General features: G+C 49.5%; 1 protein-coding gene across 3 annotated transcripts in view; it reads right to left on the bottom strand.

Annotated features, from left to right (window-relative positions):
• Window positions 1-10,606: 10,606 nt before the first annotated feature.
• The window catches only part of LPIN2 (lipin 2), a 111,144-nt gene continuing 96,258 nt past the window's right edge, over window positions 10,607-25,492 (bottom strand). For all 3 annotated transcript variants that reach the window (XM_007667152.4, XM_029064914.2, XM_007667150.4), the window contains exons 14-20: window positions 25,162-25,309; window positions 22,966-23,114; window positions 19,818-19,904; window positions 18,241-18,393; window positions 13,500-13,614; window positions 12,757-12,860; window positions 10,607-11,535 (exon numbers count right to left, since the gene is read on the bottom strand). In XM_007667152.4, coding sequence (XP_007665342.1) covers window positions 11,391-11,535; window positions 12,757-12,860; window positions 13,500-13,614; window positions 18,241-18,393; window positions 19,818-19,904; window positions 22,966-23,114; window positions 25,162-25,309 — 901 coding nt within the window. In that variant the 3' untranslated portion in view covers window positions 10,607-11,390. The remainder of the gene's footprint in view (window positions 11,536-12,756; window positions 12,861-13,499; window positions 13,615-18,240; window positions 18,394-19,817; window positions 19,905-22,965; window positions 23,115-25,161; window positions 25,310-25,492) is intronic.

Here is a 25,492-nt window from a genome sequence, read left to right as displayed (position 1 = left end):
TGGCTTAATGGAAAGAGCACAGGCTCGGGACTCAGAGGTCACGGGTTCTAATCCCAGCTCCTCCACTTGTCAGCTGTGTGACCTTGGGCAAGTCACTTCACTTCTCTGTGCCTCAGTTACCTCATCTGGAAAATGAGGATGAAGACTGTGAGCCCTACATGGGATGACGTTGGAGGGAATACCCTGGAGAAGCAGCGTGGCTCAGTAGAAAGAGCCCGGGCTTGGGAGTCAGAGGTCATTGGTTCGAATCCCGGCTCGGCCACTTGTCAGCTGTGTGACTGTGGGCAAGTCACTTAACTTCTCTGGGCCTAAGTTACCTCATCTGGAAAATGGGGATTAACTGAGCCTCACGTGGGACAACCTGATTACTCTGTATCCACACCAGCGCTTACAACAGCGCTCTGCACATAGTAAGCACTTAACAAATACCAACATTATGACCTGATTACCTTGCATCTACCCCAGTGCTTAGAACGGTACTTAGCACGTAGTAAGCGTTTAACAAAATATCAACATTATTATGAATGACGTCGCATAAAGAAGGCTACCGTCCCGTTGTCTTGCGGACACGATCCTGTCATCGCGCAGCGTTCACTGTGGTGGCGGGCAGGGGATAGCAATAATAACAGCGCTTACTATGTGCCAAGCACTGTTCTAAGCACTGTAGATACAAGGTCATCAAGCTGTCCTACATGGGGCTCACAGTCTTAATCCCCATTTTCCCCTGACCCTGTGAGTTAGTACACGGCTCTGCACACAGTAAGAGCCCAATAAACACCATTGATTAATCGATGGCTTCGAACCCCACCTGTGTGATAATAATAATGGTATTGCTCAGCGCTTACTACGCGCCAGCCACTGTACTAAGCGCCGGGGTGGATACAAGCAAATCAAGTTGGAAAAAGACCCTGTCTCATGTGGGGCTCACAGTCGTAATCTCTGTTTTACAGATGAGGTAACTTGAAGCACGGAGAAGTGAAGTGACTTGCCTAAGGTCACACAGCAGACAAGTGGCAGAGCCGGGATTAGAGCCCATGACCTTCTGGCTCCCAGGCCCGGGTTCTATCCACTAAGTCATGCTGCCTCCCATAGCGCAGAAAATAAACGGCGGTATTTGTTAAGCGCTTACTGTGTGCAAAAGCACTGTTTTAAGCGCTGGGGGAAACAAGGTGATCAGGTTGTCCCACGTGGGGCTCCCAGTTTTAATCCCCATTTGACAGATGAGGTCACTGAGGCACAGAGAAGTGAAGCGACTTGCCCAAAGGCACACAGCTGGCAAGCGGTGGAGGGGAGCGAAGGGGAAGCAAAACCCCAGTCCACAGTGCTCAGTGCTTAAAACAGTGCTTGGCACATAGTAAGCGCTTAACAAATACCATCATTATTATTATCCCTCCTCACCCTCAAGGAATTTCAGCTTCAGTGGGAGAGCTGGGACAAGCCTGGGTCAAAGTGAGTGATGAGAGGGTTTTCCAGGGCAGCTCTTGATTTCTCTGCTCACCCTAAGCGTCTTTCAGGACAAACCAGTCTGTGCCAAAGCTGTCAATCGATCCAAAGCTGTCAATCGATCAGTGGTATTTACTGAGGGCTATGTACAGCGTGGCTCAGTGGAAAGAGCCTGGGCTTGGGAGTCAGAGGTCATGGGTTCGAATCCTAGTTCTGCCACTTGTCAGCTGTGTGACTCTGGGCAAGTCACTGAACTTCTCTGTGCCTCAGTGACCTCATCTGTCAAATGGGGATTAAGACTGTGAGCCTCACGTGGGACAACCTGATTACCCTGCATCTACGCCAGCGCTTAGAACAGTGCCCTGAACATAGTAAGCGCTTAACAGATACCAACATTATTATTCATTCATTCAATAGTATTTATTGAGCGCTTACTATGTGCAGAGCACTGTACTAAGCGCTTGGGATGTACAAATCAGTAACAGATAGAGACAGTCCCTGCCCTTTGATGGGCTTACCGTCTAATCGGGGGAGACAGACAAAAACAATAGCAATAAATAGAATCAAGAATAAATAGAATCAAGAAAAAATAGAATCAAGGTTACAGAGCACTGTACTAATCGCTTCTCTTGTACTCTTCCGAGAGCTCTAACAGTGCTCTGGCACACAGTCATCGTTCAATAAATACCATTGACTGATGCAATCTAACCGAATTAGCTGACCCGCTCCCTGCTCATAATGAGTTTACGGTCTAGAGGAGAAGAAGAAAGGTAAACTGAAGGAAAAGCAGTAGCTAAAGCATGGGCCTGGGAGTCAGAAGGACCTGGGTTCTAGTCCCGGCTCCACTACCTGTCCGCTGCGTGACCTCGGGCAAGTCATTTCACTTCTCTGTGCCTCATTTACCTCAGCTGTAAAATAGGGATAAAGAGTGTGAACCCCATGTGGGACTGGAACTATGTCCAACCTTATTAGCTTGTTTCCATCCCAGTGCCTAGCACAATCCCCGGCACATAGTAAGTGCCTCACAAATGCCATTAAAAAAAAAAAAAAGGAATGCAGAGGAGGGGCCAGAGGTGAGGAGAGATATTCTATGCTACAATTCTAATTCCTACTGGAATTCGAATCCCGTCTGGAAAAGCAAATCTCCAGCGGGGGCTTCCTGCAGGCTAAACCGCAGAGGGCTTCGACGGGCAAACAACTGCTGCTTCCCAAATCCCACGAGACTAGAACTAGAAAGCATCCACTCAATTTTAAAAGCTTTTAGGCTCCAGGGGAGCAGAAGGAAACACTTCAGCACACAGCAAGAGGGAAGCATGTGGATTTGGTTACCACAGGAAGTTGGGTAGGCAGAAAAATCATCAGTAGGACTCCGGAGAGATCGGATGTATTCAAGAGCTACAGGCCCCAGCGAAAGGATAAAGGTGGGAGGTTAGAAGCCTCACGAAGACTTCCATGAGAATTATAATGAGCGGCCCACGATGGATCGTTAGGGAAAAGGGAGGGATTCATCCCTAACCAAAGTGGTGGCTAGCATGAAGAAAGCCACCGTCTCCTTATCTTGCAGACACGATCCTGTCATTGCTCAGAGTCCATTATGGTGACAGGCAGGGGATAATAATGATACCAATGATGATAGTATTTTTTAAGTGCTTACTATGTGCCAAGCACTGTTCTAAGCACTGGGGTAGATACAAGGTCATCGTGTTGTCCCACGTGGGGCTCACAGTCTGCTATGAGAAGCAGCGTGGCTCAGTGGGAAGAGCCCGGGCTTGGGAGTCAGAGGTCATGGGTTCGAATCCCTCCTCTGCCACGCGTCAGATGTGTGACTGTGGGCAAGTCACTTCACTTCTCTGGGCCTCAGTTCCCTCATCTGTAAAATGGGGATGAAGACTGTGAGCCTCACGTGGGACAACCTCATTCCCCTGTATCTACCCCAGCGCTTAGAACAGTGCTCTGCACATAGTAAGCGCTTAACAAATACCAACATTATTAACCCCTATTTTACAGATGAGGTAACCGAGGCACAGAGAAGTTAAATGGCTTACCCAAGATCACACAGCACAGTACACAGCGGAGCGGGGATTAGAACCCCCGTCCTCTGACTCCCAAACCTGTGCTCTTTCCACTAAGCCACGCTGGGGTATTGCCACATAGTCTGCTGTTTAACCTTGGGCAAGTCACTTCGCTTCTCTGGGCTTCAGTTTCCTCATCTGGAAAATGGGGATTAAGACCGGGAGCCCCACGTGGGAGAGAGACTGAGACCCGATTAGCTTGTATCCACCCCAGCGCTTAGTCCGTCCCCTGGCACATAGTAAAGTTTAACCAATGCCACAGTTATTATTATGGTTATGATGAACTCAAAATTGTCCGGCAGAGATTGGACCAAAGGGAGGTACTGCAAAAGTTCTTACACGAGCATACTATGAGAAGCAGCGTGGCTATGAGAAGCAGCGTGGCTCAGTGGAAAGAACCCGGGCTTGGGACTCAGAGGTCATGGGTTCAAATCCTAGCTCTGCCACTTGTCAGCTGTTGACTGTGGGCAAGTCACTTCTCTGTGCCTGTTACCTCATCTGTAAAATGAGGATAAACTGTGAGCCTCACGTGGGACAACCTGATTACCCTGGATCTACCCCAGCGCTTAGAACGGTGCTCTGCACATAGTAAGTGCTTAACGAATACCAACATTATTATTATTATTTAGAGGGGTAGAACCAGCAGTCTGCTCTTGGGGGGGGGGGGGGTTGCCACACTGGAAAGGAGTGTGTGGGGGAAGGGGGTGCAGCTCCCAAAGCTAAGTGGGTTTTGGAGAGGTCCTGGCCAGAGATGCTAATTGCCTAAGCTCCTCCAACTCTTCGGCAGTCGGGACCTTGGTACGCGCTGAAACCCACGGCGAACATCGGACCAGAGGCAGCCGGAAGTCGGCCACCTGGAAAAAGATGAGTGTGGGATGCAAGAGAAAGAGAGAGCTGGGGGGAGAGAGAGAGAGAGAGATGGAGAGAGAAAGATTGAGCTGAAGGGGAAGTTTAGGGAAGCTCTGCCAGACGCCCCCACCCTTAGGAAACAGGAAGGGGAAGACCTTTACCTTAGAAATCCAAGTTACTCATGCGGATTTTGCTCTTCTGTGACAGGCTGTTCTTTTGTGGGTGTAAACCTTCCCCCTCCGCCCCACCCACCTCCTGTTTTCAGAACAGAGGGGTCACATCTGTACACTCCCAGCAGAAACCGGACGGCAAGTTGAGCCCTAAACTGGGCCAGGAGGAAAGCGTTTCTTCAACTCAACCTCTCGGCCCAAAGGTTAAAGAGCAACTCGAATCTCCCCCTTTCGCTTAGGAGGCCCCACTCCAGCATGGCTTTTTTTCCAGGCGCTCAAGTCCTCCGGGCCGGCAGGCCGCCGCCCGCCCAAACGGCACCGTTCCTGCCCCCTCAAAGGCTTCTTGGGGACGGGACCTGAGATGGGGCCTGATCAACTGGGTGGTCTGTGGCGTTTTCCTGAAAGGAGCCGGTGCCACTAGTTGCCGAGTGCTCCCGCATTAAGGGGTGGTGGTCCCAGAGGGAGGAAGCTGTAGGGAAAACGCACCTGGCTCTTGTAGCCCGGGGCCGCCGGCTCCTTTGGAGATGCTTCGGCTGCGACCCGAAGGGGCTGCTCTTGTCACCTGAGCCGTTGGGGCCCGGAATCCACGACTGGTGACTCCTCTAACTCTGGGGGGCCCGGAGGGTGGAGGACTTAGGGCTGGGAATTCATTCATTTGCATTTACTGAGTGCTCACTTTATGCAGGGCACTGAACTAAGCGTTTGAATACAAAAAAAACCCCAAAATATATTTTCTGCCCACAGCGAGCTTACAGTCTAGAAGGGGAGGCAGACATTATATAAGCTGTAATTTTATGAATTTATATTGATACCTGTTTACTTGTATTGATGTCTGTCTCCCCACCCCCACCTGACTGGGAGCTGGTTGTGGGCAGGGATTGTCTCTCTATTGCTGCATTGTACTTTCCCAAGTGCTTAGTTCAGTGCTCTGCACACAGTAAGCGCTCAATAAACACGTTTGAATGAATGAATGAAATAAGAGAAGCAGCGTGGCTCAGTGGAAAGAGCACAGGCTTGGGAGTCAGAGGTCATGAGTTTGAAGCCGACCTCTGCCACTTGTCAGCTGTGTGACTGTGGGCAAGTCACCGAACTTCTCTGTGCCTCAGTTATCTCATCTGTAAAATGGGGATTAACTGTGAGCCTCACGTGGGACAACCTGATTCCCCTGTATCTACCCCAGTGCTTAGAACAGTGCTCGGCACATAGTAAGTGCTTAACAAATACCAACATTATTATTAAGAGCCTAATGCCATTTTCTCAGATAGAAGTGCTGACTCTAGGGCTCCTCTGGCAGACCCTGGCATCACATCAGCTGCCTGGGACTCAATAAAGAACTCAACTGTATATATTTTCGTTACCCTATTTATTTTGTTAATGAATTGTACATCGCCTTGATTCTATTTAGTTGCCATTGTTTTTACGAGATGTTCTTCCCCTTGACGCTGTTTAGTGCCATTGTTCTTGTCTGTCCGTCTCCCCCGATTAGACTGTAAGCCCGTCAAACGGCAGGGACTGTCTCTATCTGTTGCCGACTTGTTCATCCCAAGTGCTTAGTACAGTGCTCTGCACATAGTAAGCGCTCAATAAATACTATTGAATGAATGAATGAATAATAATAATAATGATGGTAGTAACTGTGGTATGTGTTGAACACTTACTACGTGCCAGGCACTGTACTGAGCGCTGGAGTGGATACAAGCAAATTGGGTTGGACATATTCCCCATCCCACATTGGGCTCATAGTCTTAATTCCCATTTTACAGATAATAATAACAGTAATAGCAATAATTGTGGTATTTGCTAAGCATTTACTATATGCCAGGCACTGTACTAAGCACTGGGGTGGAAATACGCAAATTGGGTCGGACACCGTCTGTCCTTGGGGCTTAGTCTCACTCTCCATCTTTCAGATGAGGTAACTGAGGCCCAGATAAGTGAAGTGACTTGTCCAAGGTCATACAGCAGTCACGTGGCAAAGCTGGGATTATTACGCTTGACCTTCTGAATCCTGAGCCCGAGCACTATCCACTGAGGAGGAGAGAAGTTAAGGGATCGGCAAATGGCAGAACCAGGATTGGAACGCAGGTCCTTCTGATTCCCAGACCAGGGCGCTATCTAATAATGATAATAATAATGTTGGTATTTGTTAAGCGCTTACTATGTGCCGAGCACTGCTCTAAGCACTCGGGTAGATACAGGGGAATCAGGTCGTCCCACGTGAGGCTCACAGTTAATCCCCATTTTACAGATGAGGTAATTGAGGCACAGAGAAGTTGTGACTTGCCCAGTCACACAGCTGACAAATGGCAGAGCCGGGAGTCGAACCCATGAACTCTGACTCCGAAGCCCAAGCTCTTTCCACTAAGCCACGCTGCTTCCCCACTAAGCCACGCTGCTTCTACCAATGCTGCTTCTCTTAGAAAACCCTACCCCTGCCTGAGCCACAACCTCCCGCATCGGCAGGTGTCTGTTGGTGCCACGGGCTAGAATTCCCTGTGCCGATCGTTATTTACTGAGCGCTTGGGAGAGTACGGTGTAACGACAGAACTGACACATTCTCTACCCACAACAAGCTTACAGTCTAGAGGGGGAGGCGGACATTAACCGAAATAAATAAATTACGGAGATATACTTAAGTGCTGTGGGGCAGGGAAGGGGGAATGAATAAAGGGAGCAAGTCAGGGCGACACAGAAGAGAGTGGGAAAAGAGGAGAAGAGGGCTTAGTCAGGGAGGACCTCTTGGAGGAGATGGGCCTTCAAAAGACTTTGAAGGGGGTGGGGGTCCACTGTCTGTGGGACATGAGGAAAGAGGGCATTGCAAGCTTGAGGCAGGACACGTTACGAGAGGTCGCCGGCTCAGAACTGAAACATTTTCAGTGCGATCTCCTCAGAAAGTACTCTCGTCCTCAACGGGCTTGGCCAGATCTCACTCAGGTTCGCAAATACGTCAAAGCCCGTGTTGTTCGATACCGACTGTTCTGAACAATATGTGCAGGGAAGCGTTGTCGGGATGGGAAGAGGTGGTGCGGGAAATTTCACAAACTTGGGTAGGATTACAACAGGAATCGCATACGTACGGATGACTCATCCCTTGGCGGATTCTCCAAAAGTTGAGGGTCAATTCCTGCTGTTGCATTCAAACACTTGGAATCAGCTTTTCACCACAACCTGCAGAAACAAAAACTTCCCTAAAGGGCAACAGAGTAGGAATTTATGGATTTATGGAAAGGATGAATCGGCTTACTTCCCTGGTAAGAACGAGGAACCGTGCAGAACGGTTCGACTCCTCGGAAAGAATACAGAGAAGCATCCATGAGTTGAGTGTCCATTTGTTTATTGTCATAAGTTTGTTTTGAACATCAAACATTGCACCAGGATATGGGCCATTTAACCATAGACGATCCAGTCTTGATCAAAAATAAAATTATACCGAGCGTTCACAGATTATTTCTGACAATGAAAAATAGTTAACTTTTCCGTTCAAATAATCCAACTCTTTTATCATCACCTCAATGGATTCAACTGAAAGCGCTGAAAAGCCGCCCTCCTTCTATGCCTCCGAACCCCAAACGGGCTGTTCACCTGGAAAGAATCAACCTTGCAAACAAAAAACTCAATCGTCAGTCTGAATCTCATTCAACTCAGCAGGCTTTAACGTGGGAAACCCCAAGCTTCCTGGAGCCAAGTGACACTTCAAAGGCGGCTAAAATGCTCGAGGAATCGAGCTTTCGGTATTATCTTTCAGTTTGAAAACGTGCTCTTGCTCGGTGTCTCTTTAGAAAAAAGCTCTCGCCTGAATCTTCGTTAACAAAGAGTCCGGAGGCCGTGCGTCTCGCTACTTAAAACAGAAAAGAAACCCGTAGCGGCTTCTGCCTCCTTCCCACTTGCCAATTTACGTACGCTGCGTGGCTTTGGGCCGGCACGGGACACGCCGATGAACCAAGCCATCATCCCACCCCTAAAACAGAAAAGCTCTTCCATTTCACAAAATTTCAGTGTTGGAAACTGTTTTTCCAGTTGAAAACCGTATAGAGAACTTCCAAGACAGATGGCTAGAGCTAACTGAGTCTGTGTGTGGGCCAGGACCATTCCCTGCACTTAGAAATCTGACTACAGATAGAGAGTCCTACGTTTTTTCAGAAGGTTCCAGATGAAGCACACTGATGTAAAAGCGAAGGCAGGAGTTTGATTAAATCGAGAGTCTGCTCTCTCTGGACGTCAGCTATTTGACAGCTGCAGATCTGGACGGCGTGGGTTAGCTCAGAAAATGCGGGCGATCGTCATGAACATCTCCCACTACTGCGGAAACACACGTTTTTTCGCGCGACTCCAAACGAGAGGATAATATATCTTCATTAATACACCACCTTAGAGGTCTGTAGAGAAATACGCGTAAGCTCGCCTCTCTTTCACAGAAAGAACAAGTCATTCATGCCAAGTGGCTGGGGACTTCTAGCACAAAACTTAATACTTCTCGAACCACTAACAGCAATAGCTAATCACCTATTTCGGTAAGAGAGACATCTTCAAATCCGGGGCGGGGAGGGGGAGAGAAAAATGAAAAGTTAATCAGCATGTGGACCGCCCGATCGGCTGGCATCCGAGACTGCTGGACAGGGCTGAGGTCGATCCGCTCTGGACCCAAAGGACCGTTGAGGATGGGGTAGGGCAGGGGCACTTTCCGGATTGGGTCCGGACCGACTGACTGCCCTCGGGTCCGAAGAAGCGATCATTTATTAGAAAAAGAAAACAATAATAATAAAAAAGCACAACAAAATCCTCACCCAGCTAAACTGTTTACAGGGATAAATTTTTCTAAAGCGAAAAATCAGGGGCAGAAGAAAGAAGGGTTGGATTTAATCGGCAATCCTTCGTACCTCATTTCTGCCAAGGAGCCTCAGGGATCAGGCCCTCTAAGCTCACCGCTTACGAGGAAACCATTAGGGGGCCAGGCAATGCAAGGTGACACGGCTGTGGCATTTGTGAAATCAGAACTATTTTATTGGGCTACAGTTTCCGTTCCCTTGTTGGTTTGACCTAGCTACCCGATCTAGTGTGGACGGTCATTTTCTTCCTTCCCCTGGGTCCGTTATTCTCGAACACTTGGGGCCAGAGAGACGGTTGTCACTGAGAAACCTCAGAACGGAGCTTGCAGACCCGAAGATGTCCCGGGGCGATTCAGACGTTTCCCCTCTGTGACCACCCAAGGTCAGAGGCCGCCTGCCCCAGTCAGGCGGGAGACCCGCGGCGAGGCTGACGTTCGGGACGACGACAAGCGCGAAGCCAGGCCGCTCTGAAACGCCGTGGGTTTCCGGGGGCCTCTCGCCCTTCTTAGCTCCGTGTGGGCGGGGAACGGGCCCACCAACTCTACTGCGCTGTAGCCTCCCGAGCGCTTAGTACGGTGCTCTGTCCTCAGTGAGCGCTCAACAAACACCACCGGTCGATCGACAGTGTGACGCTCCCCACAGACACTTTCCGAATCTTCTCCGGAACACTAAATACCCCACAGCGAGAACTTTCCCGCTCTGGGAGGTAACGACGGACTGCGGTTCCGATTCTTCCCGAGAAGCCGGCCAGCGGCCCCTGCCCTTGGCTAAGCCCAGCCTCCCGCTCTCCGACGCAAACCCTCCGGACCCTCCCAAAGCCGGACACGCCGGCGGGGAGGTCGCACGATCCCGCGCTTGTTGCTGTTTTCCTGAGAACCCGGCCTAGCCGCCGGGGTGTGTGGACTCAGCCCAGCTGAGCACCAACTGGAGGGATGAGACAAAACTCATCCTTGGGGACCTCGCCCCTCCCCCTTCGCCCCCCCCCCCCCCGCCCCCCCACCCCTACCACCAGGTGATTTCCAGCTCACCTCTCACAGCATTAAAAGGGAATCATTTTTCTAGGGCTGAGAGAACACCCTCCGTTCGGGCTTCTTGCCGCCTCCCCCGGTCTACGAGAGCCTACGAGAGGGAATGCCACCTTCCCGCTATCGCAATCTTGACGGCACGTGACCCTCGCCCCTCCCGTGCTCTCTCTCCCTCGCTGCCACCGGGGCCGATGGAATAAAGGCTCGTCTCGGGGAAGAAAAACTTTTGAGTTTTCTTTCCTGTCAACCTCACGCCTCTACTAGGTCGGGCAACCCCGCGAAGAACCGAGCGTCTTCTTTCTCTCTTGAAGCCCCCGGCCGGGCCTGTGGCACAGGCATTTAGCTCACCGAGCATGGGGCGATGCCCGCTTTTGCATTTTCAGGTGGGTGAGGTCTTTTGGGAATAAACATATGCGGACTTTGTTTCTCACCAACTGAAAATTAGCCGCGTTCAGACAGCCCCCACCCGCAACCTGGTCACGGGAGTTTGAACCATTATGTCTATCTCGACATTCTTTTGGATGCTGACTTTTTTTTTTTTTGGATTTCCTTTCCCCCTTCGAAACGATCGAGAAGATCCCCAGGCGGCGCTCGGCTCGAAACCCTGGGTTTAAGAGCAGGTCTGTCAGGATGCAAGCGCAGGCCGCAAACTCAAGGCCGGAGCTTCCTCCTCCCCGCTCTCCTGGACCACTGGGAGTCGGCTGGATTAAGGCTCGGGGATCACCAGTCCCCGAGCCCGACCGGGAAGGTGACGAAAAGAGGAACGGTGGCTTAAAACCCCCGGAGCTCAGCCTTCTCCCGTTCCGACCGCTCTGTCACCAAGCGCTTTTCCCTAACCCCAGCCGGGGGCGAGAGGGGAAGGGGATGGAAGGGTGACGGGGTGGGGAGGGATGGGGGGACGCGCCGGGTTCTAAGGTGAGACCGTCGCCTCTCCGTCTCCTTCCGGCAAGTCCTTGGCTCCGCCCGGGAGCCGAGAGACAGCGGAGAGATCCCGCTCGCTCCCCTTCAGGCCAGGTCGTCCAGGTTCAACTTGGGGATGGGGTCTCGCCAGAAGCAGAACGAGCTGTACTCCGGGTCGGGGAAGGCGGAATTCTGCTCTTTGTGGAGAAGGGGGAAGACGTGCTCCACCAGCTCGCTCAGTCTGTGGTACCTGCGCGGGGGGCGGGGGAGAGGACGGAAACACACCGCTTGGCGTTTGCTCGGTTCATCTCGTGTGGGCGGGGAATGTATCTGTGTAGCGTACACTCCCAAGCGCTTAGTACAGTGCTCTGCCCGCAGCGAGCGCTCGATAAATACGACAGTGAATGAATGAACCATCTGCAGGGCCAAAGAGTGGCCCAAAACCATCCCCCGCAAACCCGGACTCTCCCATGCGCTTAGTACAGCGCTCTGCGTACAATGACCGTTCGACAAGCACCACTGACCGGAGGGAGAAACGTAGTCGCCACCTCCCCCAGGTAATAATAATAATAATATTGTGGTGTTTATGAAGAGCTAACCAAGTGCTAGATACTGTACTTAGCGCTAGATACAAGATATCATTGAATCATACTTATTGAGTGCTTACTGGGTGCAGAGCACTGTACTAAGAGCTTAGGAGAGTACAACAACAAACAGATAGATTCACTGCCCATTGCTTTCCTCTTCATTTCCCTGTTTGTCTCCTTGGATAATGTGCGTGGTGGGTTGTAGTATTTAAAAATTAATTAATTATGGTATTTGTTAAGCATTTACTATGTACCAGGTACTGTACTAAGCACTGGGGTGGATACAGCAAATCGGGTTAGACACAGTCCCATATGGGGCTCCCAGGGTCAATCCCCATTTTCCAGATGAGGGAACGGAGGCCCAGAGAAATGAAGCGACTTGTCCAAGGTCACCCAGCATGACACAGTGGATAGATCACGGGCCTGGGAGTCAGAAGGACATGGTTTCTAATCCCAGCTCTGCCGCTTGCCTGCTGTGTGAACTTGGGCGAGTCATTTTACGTCTCCGTGCCAGTTACTTCATCTGTAAAATGGGGATTGAGACTGTGAGCCCCACATGGGACAGAGACTGTGTCCAATCTGACTTGATTGTATCTACCCAGTACAGCGTTTGGCACGTAGTAAACGCTTAACAAATGCCATAATTATTAAGTGGCGGAGCCAGGATTAGAACCCATGACCTCCTGCCTTCTGGGCCCGTGCTCTAGCCAGAACGCCATCCTGCTTCTCAATGGGGGGCAGATGGGAAGGCGGGGAAGGAGCATCCATACCCAGGTCTCCAGGAAACAGACACTCACAAACTGCACCTCTCAACTTTACAGTTCATGTGTTTATCCCCCTCCCCTCAATGTTGGGGAAGAAATGAGAACTGGAAAGGTTCTTACGATGACTTGTTCCCTTTGGTCCGCTCCTGAATTAATTCGCCCTTGGGGTTCACCGTGAATATCCTACAGTCTGGGACTCCAACTTGGGTATAGGCAAACACGTCCTGCAGGAAAAATCAACGGGGAAGTCATCGGCAGCCTTTGGAAAACACGTGGGGCAAGGAAGATTCCGGTATTTCCCCGAGCCCCGTGAACGACCAGGCCGAACGATGAGGAGTATCTCAGGGGACCCCCCTCAGATGCCCCAGAAACTAAATGGCCGGAAAAGAGAGCGGGTCGCAGAGCCTCAGGGAAGCCGTGGGCTAAGAAGCAAGCTTCTTGTTCCAGTTCCGGCATACCTGTGGCCTGGGAACGTCTATTAATCGCTGCAAATCGGGGCCGGGCTCTGAGGGCGGGGATGGGGAAGGAAGCGAGAGGGAGGAGGATGGACGGAAGAATTCAATGTGTGGCCTAGACTTCCTAAAAGCCCGTTCATTCATTTATAACTCAAGAAACTGTTTCACTGGAGCTAGAACAACAGGAAAAGTAGTGGGAACTAGAAAAACATTTTCTCTATCTCCCAAGCTACTCCAATTCCAAGGCACTTTTAATGTATGTAATTAGGAGACCCACCGCCCCCCAGGCCTCCAAGCCCTGCCTTGTTAGGAGAACTGAAACAAATTGACTAAGGAAGTCACGTCAGCTCACGCTCCACTCCCGACAAGATGGTTCTGAACTGATTGGCTGGAGAGGGGCAGACTTACATTTGGCCGGTTCCCAAAAGCAGCATAGAAAGGCTGTTTTTGTGAAGGAAACAGGTTCCTGATATCATTCAGGCATTCGATTTTGAACTTTTCCGGTTTCTTTTCTATCACTTCCCTGGAATGGAACATGAACACGAGACTGAGCCCTTCCGTGACGATCGCTGGCCGGCTCCGCGCGGTCTTTGGAGAAGCGGTGTGGTCTAGTGGCTGGACCCTGGGCTTGGGAGTCGGAAACACCCACCCTCCGCCCCCCCATCCCCTTGATTCTATTTATATCCCCTTGATTCTATTTATTGCCATCGTTCTTGTCTGTCCGTCTCCCCCGATCAGACTGTGAGCCCGTCAAAGGGCAGGGACTGTCTCTATCTGTTACCGATCTGTACATTCCAAGCGCTTAGTACAGTGCTCTGCACATAGTAAGCGCTCAATAAATACTATTGAACGAATAATCCCGGATCCACCTCTTGTCTGCTGTGTGACCGTGGACAAGTTACTTAACTTCTCTGGGCCTTAGCTATCTCATCGGTAAAATGGGGATGAACACTGAGAGCCCTACGTGGGGCGGGGACTGTGTCCATCCTGATTTGCTTGTATCCACCTCAGCGCTTAGTACAGTGCTGGCACATAGTAAGCGCTTAACGAATACCGAAATTATTATTATTGTTATTACTCCCTCTGCTTATCTGGGAAACTTCTTTTTAGGACTAGAGAGGAGAGAAAACCCTGACTGGGCAGGTGCTTTTTTTAAAAAAAATTTGACAGCAAAAGCAGGAGCTACTATGAAAACCTTCTTGGGTGAAGTAATTTTTTGAATTTTACAATGAATCTCTACTCTTTTATAGCCCAAAAAGGCTATCATTCATTATCTTTCTTCCTTCTATTGCTGTAGAATCAGCTATTAAGTAGGAATCAGTTTCTGGCATATTCTGATGGGCTCTGAAGCTCCCTGATCCTCAAATGGGCTTCCTATTAAGCCTTATTAAAAACACATCTCCTCCAAGAGGTCTTTCCCAATTAAGCCTTCATTTCTTCTTCTCCCCTTCTATGTCACCCCTCTACTTGGATTTGCACCTTTTATTCACCCTACCCTCAACCCCAAAGCACTTATGTCTATATCCGCAATTTATTCATTTACGCTAACGTCGGTCTCCCCCTCCACCCTCTAAGCTCGTTGTGCGCGGGGAACGTGTCTTCCGATCTGTTATATTGTCCTCTCCCAAGCGCTTAGCCCAGTGCTCTGCACCTAGTAAGCTCTCAATAAATACCATCGACTGACTGATTATTCTGGTATATAAGATAGGGACTATGTCTGGCCTGATGATCTTGTATCTACCCTGGGGCACAGTAAGCGCTTCACCAATACCACTATTATTTTCTTTAATAAATGGACTGATTCCCCCTTGAACTCACACTCTGGTGATGAGCAAACTAGAAATTGGGTGGAGAGAGGAAGCGAGGGAGGATTCCATGTTTTCTGGATTTCCGTGGCTCAGTGGAAAGAGCACGGGCTTTGGAGTCAGAGGTCATGGGTTTGAATCCCAGCTCTGCCACTTGTCAGCTGGGTGACTGTGGGCAAGTCACTTCACTTCTCTGTGCCTCGGTTCCCTCATCTGTAAAATGGGGATTAAGACCGTGAGCCCCACGTGGGGCAACCTGATTCCCCTGTGTCTACCCCAGCGCTTAGAACAGTGCTCTGTACATAGTAAGCGCTTCACAAATACCAACATTATTATTATTATTATTTCTAGATTTCAAGCGCTGAATACAGTGCTCTTGCATAGCGAGCGCTCAATAAATATGACAATGAATGAATGAATGACTAGACTGTAAGTTTGTTATGGGCAGGGAACATGTCTACTAATTCTCCCAAGAGCTTAGTACAGTGTTCTGCACAGAGTAAGTGCTCAATAAATACCACTGATTGATTTATTCTAGCTTTACTTATCAGTCCATTAAACCCAACTGTATGACAGTTGATTAGACAAAGAAGAGGCATGGCTTAACGGATAGAGCATGGGCCTGGGAGTCAAAAGGACCTGGGTTCTAATCCCGGCTTTGCCGTAAGTCTGCTATGTGACCTCGAGCAAGTCAATTCACTTCTCTGGGTCTCCATTACCTCACCTGTAAAATGGGGATTAAGAATTTGAGCCCCATGTGGGACAGGGACTGTGACCAACCTGATTAACTTGCATCTACCCCAGTGCTTGGCACATAGTAAGCACTTAACAAGTGCCATTATTATTATTATTGCTACCACAACTACAAAGATACTAAAACGTTTCTCTTCCTGGAGATGCCGAGATCCCGGAAAGGAGGAACAATGCTATGGAATTTGCTTCTCCGGCTGACCTAGCACGGAGTCTTGAAGCATTCTGCATCAACTGTGAAGCAGGTTACCTGCGATCACATTTAATTAACCACGCCGAAGTGGAGGTTCTACTCATTCATTCAATCGTATTTACTGAGCGCTGTGTGCAGAGCACTGTACTAAGCGCTTGGAAGTTACAATTCGGCAACAGATAGAGACAATCCCTACCCAACAACAGGCTCACGAACTCCCTCCCTCAGGCGACACAACTGCCCATCTTCTCCTGACACAACCACACACCCACCCACCCTCCACACACAAGCCCAAGAGCAAACAAGAAGGATGAGAAGTGTCTTTACTACAGTGGCACCAAAGGTCATTCAAAAGACTACTCAGAGGAACAGTGTATTGCATAGCCCTCGCTGCCAGGCGCGAATCTTCAAACATCACTAACCTTTCCTTCTACTTTATCCTTACCTCTAATGACACATTTCCCGCCTGGACCGCTTCCCAAATAAATAAATTGCAAGTTTTTTCCTCCCTTTTGTATTCGGAGGTTTTCCTTTTCTTAAATCTTGAATCTGCCAGCCTTCTGTTTTAGTGGGGGTTGGGGGAAGTCTCCTCTTCCTGGTGTTGCGGAGTTTGGAGAACAACACTTTTAAGTTCGCCCTGTCCATATCTGTCATGGTTTTCGAGACTTCACTCTTGTCCCCTCTTGCTCCCCCCCATTAGATTCTCAATTCCCTGAAGACCACTTTATTTTGACGGTGCTGTCCCGAGCACTTAGTCAAGTTCTCTGCAAACTGCTGGTGCTCAATAAACACTACTGATGGATGATCTTTTCAGCCCCTCTTTTGGAAGCTGCTCCACCCTCGATTCATTTTATTTGCCCTTCCTACTTTTTATATGTACACACATACACATATACTATCTCTCTCTCTCTATATGGAATATATATGTGTGTATGTGTGTACATATATAAATATATATATATATATTTGTTGAGTGTACACACATACACACACATATACTGTATATATATGTACACATACACACACATATACTAAGCAGGAAAGCAGGATCTACTATGAAAGCTAGTATATGTGTGTGTATGTGTGTGTATATATATATAATAATGATAATAATGTTGGTATTTGTTAAGCGCTTACTATGTGCAGAGCACTGTTCTAAGCGCTGGGGTAGACACAGGGGAATCAGGTTGTCCCACGTGGGGCTCACAGTCTTCATCCCCATTTTACAGATGAGGTAACTGAGGCCCAGAGAAGTTAAGTGACTTGCCCAGAGTCACCCAGCTGACAAGTGGCAGAGCTGGGATTCGAACCCATGACCTCTGACTCCAAAACCCGTTCTCTTTCCACTGAGCCGCGCTGCTTCTCTCTCTCTCTCTCTCTATATTTGTTGTTGTCTTATGCTGTCGAGTTGTGTCCGACCCATAGCAACGCCCTGGACACATCTTTCCCAGAACCAATCGTTCTGGTAGTGGATCCACGGAGTTTTCTTGGTAAAAATCGGGAAGCGGTTTACCATTGCCCTCTTCCACACAGTAAACCTGAGTCTCCGCTCTTGACTCTCTCCCATGCCGCTGCTGCCTAGCATATACACACACACACATACACTGCATTTGTTAAGTGCACTGTACTAAGCACCGGGGTAGATACAAGCTAATCCGGTTGGACACAGTCCAAGTCCCACATGGGGCTCACCATATTCACCCCCATTTTACAATGAGGTCACTGAAGCCCAGAAAAGTGAAGTAATAATAACAATTCTGGCATTTGTTAAGTGCTTATTATATGCCAGGCTGTACTAAGCGCCGGGGTGGATGCAAGCTAATCAGGCTGGACACGATCCTTGTCCCTCGTGGGGCTCACAATCTCAATCCCATTTTGCAGATGAGGAAACGGAGGCACGGAGAATTGAAGTGACTCGCCAAGGTCACACAGCAGACAAGTCAGACAAGTGGCAGAGGTGAGATTAGAATCCAGGTCCTTCTGACTCCCAGGCCTAGGCTCTAGCCATTAAATCACACTGCTTCCCACCTCCATTTCATTCATTAGATGTAGTGACCAAAAATCCATGCAACCTTCCACGTGTGGCAGTGACAAGCCGTTCTAGAGTGGCAAAAACCTTGCCTTTTATTTTTCTCTCTAAGACTTTCACTCGACCGATCAATCACTGCTATTTATTGAGCGCTTATTCCAACAAATTCCATTCAATCATATTTACAGAGCACCCGCTGGCCGAGTTGGACGACACATGCCCTGCCCGCGACGAGCCTACGGTCTAGACGGAATGAAGGAACTTTCTGAAGGACCTAAAAGCCCCGGGGGAGATTCAAACTCACGCCCCCCCCCCCACCCGGTTTACGAGACCAGGGCGCTAACCGCTGAGCTCCCGAGCCGGTGGCGGTACCTGTGGAAGGCGGAGAACAGGCTGCTGGGAGACAGCATCAGCGGTCCCCTGGGGAGGATGGTTCCTTTGTCGTTGACCCAGTGCAGGTACCCCCTCGTCATGTCCGCCATCCCGATGGCCCGAGCTGAGCAGTACAGAAACTTGTAGCCGTTCCTGTTGGAAAACGCACGCCGCTTAACGTCTTCCCGACCCGGAGAGATCCCGACCGCCCGACGAGGCGAAAGGAAAAGAAAGGAGTGGTGGCTTTTTGACATCTACCTACAGGTCAGAGCGGATGGAAACTTAGCCTCTCTGCTCTCTTCAAGGGCCACGTAGGAGCCCTCTTCTAAAAATTACCTTGAATCCCCTCCCAGAGCTTAGAACAGTGCTTGGCACATAGTAAGCACTTAACAAATACCATCGATATTATTATTATTATTCTTATTATTAAAGAGGGCCTGCTTTCAGAAGACCCCAGTGGCTCTACCTGAGCTACGGATTGAAATCTGAACAGGCCCCCACCCCAAAGGGACTGCTGAGAATTCTTTTTTCCGCAGTTTCGTGCCCTGCGCCGACACTCTAGAATCCTCAACTTTTCACTTCGACTCATATGGACTGGGCACCCCTAGAGCGGCTGCTGCTGCTATCCCCTCCCCCACCCCGCTCCCCGAAAAGCTCCCTGACTCTCAGAATTTGCGGAGCCCCAAAAAGACAGAGTGAGGGCCGTGGGGAAACCAACTTCCTCTCAGTTAAGGTCAAGGTACGGTAAGTAGCGAGGCTTTTTGACGCTGCTGACACAAAAGATTTCGCCTTCGGAGAAAAAGGCCTGGGGCAGTCAAGGGAAGGGAGGAGAGGGTGGTGTATGGCCGCTCAGGGAAGCTTAACGTCGCTGGGCCTCAGTTTCCACTCCTGTAAAACGGGCCTTCGAGACCCGGCCTCCCGTCTGCCTAGGGGCCGGTGCCTGTGCCCGATGCGATCATCTCATATCTGTCTGTCTCCCCCTCTAGCCTGTAAGCTCGAGGTGGGCAGAGAATGTGCCTGTTTATTGTTCTACGGTACTCTCCCAAGCGCTTAGAGAAGCAGCGTGGCTCAGTGGAAAGAGCCCGGGCTTGGGAGTCAGAGGTCATGGGTTCGAATCCTGGCTCTGCTACTTGTCAGCTGTGTGACTGTGGGCAAGTCACTTCACTTCTCTGTGCCTCAGTTACCTCATCTGTAAAATGGGGATTAACCGTGAGCCTCACGTGGGACAACCTGATGACCCTGTATCTCCCCCAGCGCTTAGAACAGTGCTCTGCACAGAGTAAGCGCTTAATACCAACATTATTAGTAGTAGTAGTACAGTGCTCTGCACACAGTACGTGCTCAATAAATACAACTGAACTGACCGATTACCCCATACTTAGTAGATACTTGGCACCTAGCAACCGCTAACAAATTCCACAATTCTCTTTCTTCTCAGGACGAGGGGCCTGAAGAATCAGGGTACCTACCCTTCTAAGGCAGCAGAGGCGTTTAATCAATGATTCCCACTAGCCTATTCCAAAACTCAATTTCTGAACCAAAGAAAGTTTAATTCCCTCCCCGGATTAGATACGTACTCATTGATGGAATGGTAGAGTTTAGCTATGCCTTGGTGGGTCCAATCTTTTCCCAGCTGTGGAAGGATCTGCCCTAAAGCATCCGACCTAAAAACAACAAAACACCATCAAAAACTGTATTATAGGGTTGAGAATTTCCCCACTTGGGCTCAGTGACCTCATTAGCGTGGCTCAGTGGAAAGAGCCTGGGCTTGGGAGTCAGAAGTAATGGGTTCGAATCCCGGATCTGCCACTTGGCAGCTGTGTGACCGAGGGCAAGTCACTTCACTTCTCTGGGCCTCAGTGACCTCATCTGTAAAATGGGGATTAAGACTGTGAGCCCCAAGCGGGACAACCTGATTACCCTGTAGTTACCTCAGCGCTTAGAACAGTGCTCTGCCCATAGTAAGTGCTTAACAAATACCAACATTATTATTATTACTGCTACTAGGAGAAGGAGCATGGTGTAGTGGAGATAGCCCAGGCCTGGGAGTCATGTCACGGGTTCCGATCTCGGCTCCGCCACTTGTCTGCTGTGTGATCCTGGGCAAGTCGCTTCACTTCTCTGGGCCTCAGTTCCCTCATCTGTATAACAGGGGCGGACACCGTGAGCTCCACGCAGGACAGGGACCGTGTCCAAACTGATCTGCTTGTATCCACCCCAGTGCTTAGTACAGTGCCTGGCACACAGTAAGTGCTCAACAAATACTTATTGGTTATTATTATTATTATTATTACTATTCGAGAGAGACGGAGAGTGTGAGAGACAGAGAAGGGGATCTCCTTATCATCAGCTTAAAAGCACTCAATCAAGCTCACCCGCCTCCTATCTTACCTCCGTGATGGATCTCCTACAGAGGCCCAGCTCGCACATTTTGCTCCTCTAGCGCCAGTTTGCTCACCGTGACCCGATCTCAATCTCAGCACCGACCCTTACCCACGACCTCTCTCTGGCCTTACCCACGACCTCTCTCCCCCTCCATATATGCAGACCATGACTCTCCATCTGCTCTAAGTGCCAGGGTGGATACACGGTAATCAGGTTGTCCCACGTGGGGCTCACAGTCTCAATCCCCATTTTACGGATAAGGTAACTGAGGCATAGAGAAGTGAAGTGACCTGCGCAGACAAGTGGTGGAGCTGGGATTAGAACTCACGACCTGACTCCCAGGCCTGGGTTCTATCCACGCCGTCATGCCGCTTCTGTACTACTGGGGTCGATACATGCAAACTGAGTTAGACATAGTCCTGTCCTGCGTGGGGCTCACAGTCTCAATCCTCATTTTACAGATGAGGTAACTGAGGCCCAGAGAAGCGAGGTGACTCAATGTCATCCAGCAGACACATGGAGGAGTCAAGATTAGAACCCATGACCTTCTGACTCCCAGGCCCATGCTCTATCCACTAGGCCACGCTGCGGTCGCATCTCCTCCAAGAGGCCTTCCCAGATTGACACTTTTCCTGTCCCTTCTGCACCGCCTTCGCACTTGGATTCTGTCCCCTCTAAGTGACTGGATAGTCACCCCATCCTCAGTCCCACAGCACTTTTGTTCACATACATACTATATTTTATATTAATGTCTGTCTCCTCCCCTAGACTGTAAGTTCCTTGTGTGCAGGGAACAAGTCTATTGCGTTGTATTGTACTCTCCCAAGGGCTTACTACAGTGCTCCGTACCCAGTTAGCGCTCAGTACATACCACTGATTGATTGATACTCTCCCAAGTGCTTGGTATGGCTCTCTGCACACGGTAAGCGCTCAGTAAATAGCACTGATAATAACCATAATGTGAGTATTTGTTAAGCGCCTACTCTGTGCAGAGCACTGTTCTAAGCGCTGGGGGAGATACAGGGTCATCGGGTTGTCCCACGTGAGGCTCACAGTCTTCATCCCCATTTTACAGATGAGGGAACTGATGGACTGAGGAGGGAAGGGAAGTGTGGACAGATCGGTTAGAGCCGGGGCCCGAGAGCTAAGCCAGGTCGAACTGTCGATTCACTGTGCGACTCGGAGGAGGTCATTTTTAATGCACAGCCCCACCGACCTCCGGAAAAACAGATGTTCGATCTGAATAGTAACCATGAACATCGCACCATCTCATACGTAGAGGCAGAATGTCCGAGTGGAGAGGGCGTGGGGGATGAGAAATCATTCATTCATTCAGTCGTATTTACTGAGCGCCCACTGAGCGCACGACACTTTACTAAACACCTGGGAGAGGACAATACAACAATGAACAGAGACGTTCCCCGTTCATTCGATCGTGTTCATCGAGAGCTTACTCATAATTACGGTATTTGTTAAGCCCTTACTATGTGCCAGGCACAGTAGTACTAAACGCCGTTACCGTGTGCAGAACACTATTCTAAGTGCTTGGGAGAGTCCATTAGACGAAGAAACGGACACATTCCCTGGTCGCAACGAGCTGTGCGGTCCAGTGGCGAGAGCAGGCCTGGGAATTGAGCCCCCTGAGGTCACAGGAGAGAGGTGAGGCGTTTCCATTTTAAACATTGAGGGAACTGAAACCAAGGACTCCCACAAGCCTATTCGAATACTCAATTTCTAAACCAAAGAGAGCTTAATTCCTTCCTCACGGTGCTCCCTTTATTCAACATCCCCTCCCAGCCCCACAGCAATGTGTTCATTCATTCATTCAATCATCTTTATTGAGGGCTTACTGTGTGCAGGACACTGTACTAAGCGCTTGAGAGAGTACAACGCAACAATAAAGACACATTCCCCACCCACAACACGCTTACTATTAATGGCCCTCTCCTCCTCTAGAGGGGAAGCTCGTTGAGGGCAGGGAATGTACCTGATATTTGTTCTATTATACTCCCCCGAGCGCTTAGTTGTGGGCAGGGAATGTGTCTGATTATTGTACTCTCCCAAGTGATTAGTACAGTGCTCTGCACACAGGAAGCGCTCAATAAAGACGACTGATTGACTGGTGGCATGGTAGAGTTTGGCTAGGCCCCGGTGGATCCGATTCTCTTCCCAGCGATGGAAGATTCTGCCCTAAAAACAACATGGCTGCTTCCCCACCTGTCCCCTTCCCCGAGGCCCGGACAGTCCTGGGGTCAATTCCTCGTAATCCCCCAAAGGTCATCCCGCCCCAAACAGGGCCCTGACAACGCGGGGGACCTCCGGCCCCCCGCGACCTCTTACTTGGTGATCGTCCCGTCGATATCGGAGATGACGACCTTGTCGTCCCAGTTCCACAGGTAAATGGTCCCCGCGCACCGGCAGGTGCCTTGATACTGAGTGGTGATGCTGAACACCATGTCGTTTGGACCATCCTCCAGTTTCAGCTTGGCCTACGAAGGGACAGCAGAGTTAACCAGAGCCCCACGCCCCGTCAACACGACGCGAAGAGAAGGTTTTGAATTCTTTTGGTGTTGAAAGCAGAAGCGGCGGAGAAGCCGCGTGGCTTAGCGGCAAGAGCCCGGGCTTGGGAGTCAGAGGACGTGGGTTCTAATCCCGGCTCCCCCACTTATCAGCTGTGTGACTCTGGGCCAGGCACTTAACTTCTCTGTGCCTCAGTCACCTCATCTGTAAAATGGGGATTGAGACTGTGAGCCCCACATGAGACAGTCTGATTACCTTGCATCTACCCCAGCGCTTAGAACAGTACTTGGCACATCGTAAGTGCTTAATAACAAATATCATCATTATTTTTATTTATAAATTAGGAACACTAAATAAACGGGGATTTCAAAAGAGGAAAGTTTTTGATGGAATGGCATTATTGCTGACACCGTATTTTTCTACAATTAACAGCATTCATCTGGGGATTAATTAACAACCAACATTTGCAAAGGACAAAAAAAATCCATTAATATCTTTCTCTCCCTCTAGACTGTAAACTCATTATGGGCAGTGAATGTGTCCTTTTGTCATATTATACTCTCCCAAATGCTTAGTACAGTGCTTTGCACACTGTAAGCACCCAATGAATACAATTGGGTGAATGAAAGTATTAATCACTATACAGTACACAGAACCACGTATTGACCGTGTTCAGGAAGTTATGCGGTGAATGAGTTAACCAATATAAACTAAAGAACATTTGCACACACAAGGAGGAGATAAAACAGAAGTACTATTTGAAATACTTCCAGCGAATCAAGAACATTATGGGATTAGCTAAATATTACATATTTATCACGGTGGGCAGGGACTGTCTGCTAACTCTGTTGTATTGTACTCTTCCAAACTCTTAGTACACTGTTATGCACACAATAAGAATTCAATAAATACTATTGATTATTGAGATACTGTCTACAGAATAATAATAATCATGTTGGTATTTGTTAAGCGCTATGTGCAAAGCACTGTTCTAAGCCCTGGGGGGATACAAGGTGGTCAGGTTGTCCCACGTGGGGCTCACAGTTTTAATCCCCATTTTACAGATGAGGTAACTGAGGCACACAGAAGTCAAGTGACTTGCCCAAAGTCACACAGTTGGCAAGCGGCAGAGCCGGGATTTGAACCCACGACCTCTGACTCCCAAGCCCGGGCTTTTTTCCACTGAGCCACGCTGCTTCATACAGAAGTGGCATGATGTAGTGGACGGAGCCCAGGCCTAGGATTCAGAAAGTCTTGGGTTCTCATCCCTGCTTCGCCACTTGTCTGCTGTGACCTTGGGCAAGTCACTTCACTTCCCTGTGTCTCAATTCCCTCATCCTTAAAATAGGGATTGAGACAGCGAGCCCCACGTGGGACAGGGACTGTATCCAACCCGATTTGCTTGTATCCACCCCAGCTCTTAGTACAGTGCCCGGCACATAGTAAGCGCTTAACAAAAACCATAATAGATAGATTTGGGATGAGAACCCAGGTCCTCTGACTTCCAGGCCCAGGCTCTTTCCACTACGGCACAAAGCAGTACGGCTTAGTGGAAAGAGCCCGGGCTTAGGAGTCAGAGGACGAGGATTCTAATCCTGGCTCCTCCACTTGTCCGCTGTGTGACCTCGGGAAAGTCACTTAACTCCTCTGCGCTTCAGCTACCTCATCTTTAAAATGGACATTAAGACCGGGAGCCCCACGTGGGACAACCTGATCACGCTGCATCTACCCCAGTGCTTAGAACAGTGCTTGACACGATAAGCGCTTAACAAATACCATCATTATTATTATTATGGTTCTCCCCACTACATCAGCACTATTACTATGATGATGACAAAAGATATGTGAAACATGCCACAGAGATACTGTTGCTAGAGAGGATGCCCTGGGGGTGGGGATTCATTCATTCAATCGCATTTATGAAGCGCTAACTGTGTGCAGGGGTAGAGAGAAGAGGGAAGGGGGTTGAGATAAAAACGGTGACCGTATCGAACCGACTGTAACCGAACCACTTACTATTTGGTCCGAGGAGAGTCTAAGAGACTTCTTGTACGAGGTAGTGCTGCTTGTGTGGGCCGGAAGATCCGCCGGGCCGGGGTCTATATGGAGCGACTCCTTCACCTCCTGTGAGCCCTCATCACTGGAAGAATCATCTTCCGCTGGCCTAGGCGACAGCAACCGCGCTCGGTGAGGAAAACCACTCCGAAATGCTCTACTGCCCGCTACCCTGTACCTAGCCGTAATTTATTCAGTCATTTTTTAAAATCGCATTTGTTAGGCGCTAGTTATGTGCCGGGCATTGAACTAAGTGCTGGGGTAGATACAAGCTAATCAAGTTGGGTGCGGC

The sequence above is a fragment of the Ornithorhynchus anatinus genome, chromosome 5 (assembly GCF_004115215.2).
Source record: "Ornithorhynchus anatinus isolate Pmale09 chromosome 5, mOrnAna1.pri.v4, whole genome shotgun sequence".
In the NCBI taxonomy this organism is placed as follows: Eukaryota; Metazoa; Chordata; class Mammalia; order Monotremata; family Ornithorhynchidae; genus Ornithorhynchus; species Ornithorhynchus anatinus.
This window is presented reverse-complemented; position numbering and strand designations above follow the sequence as displayed.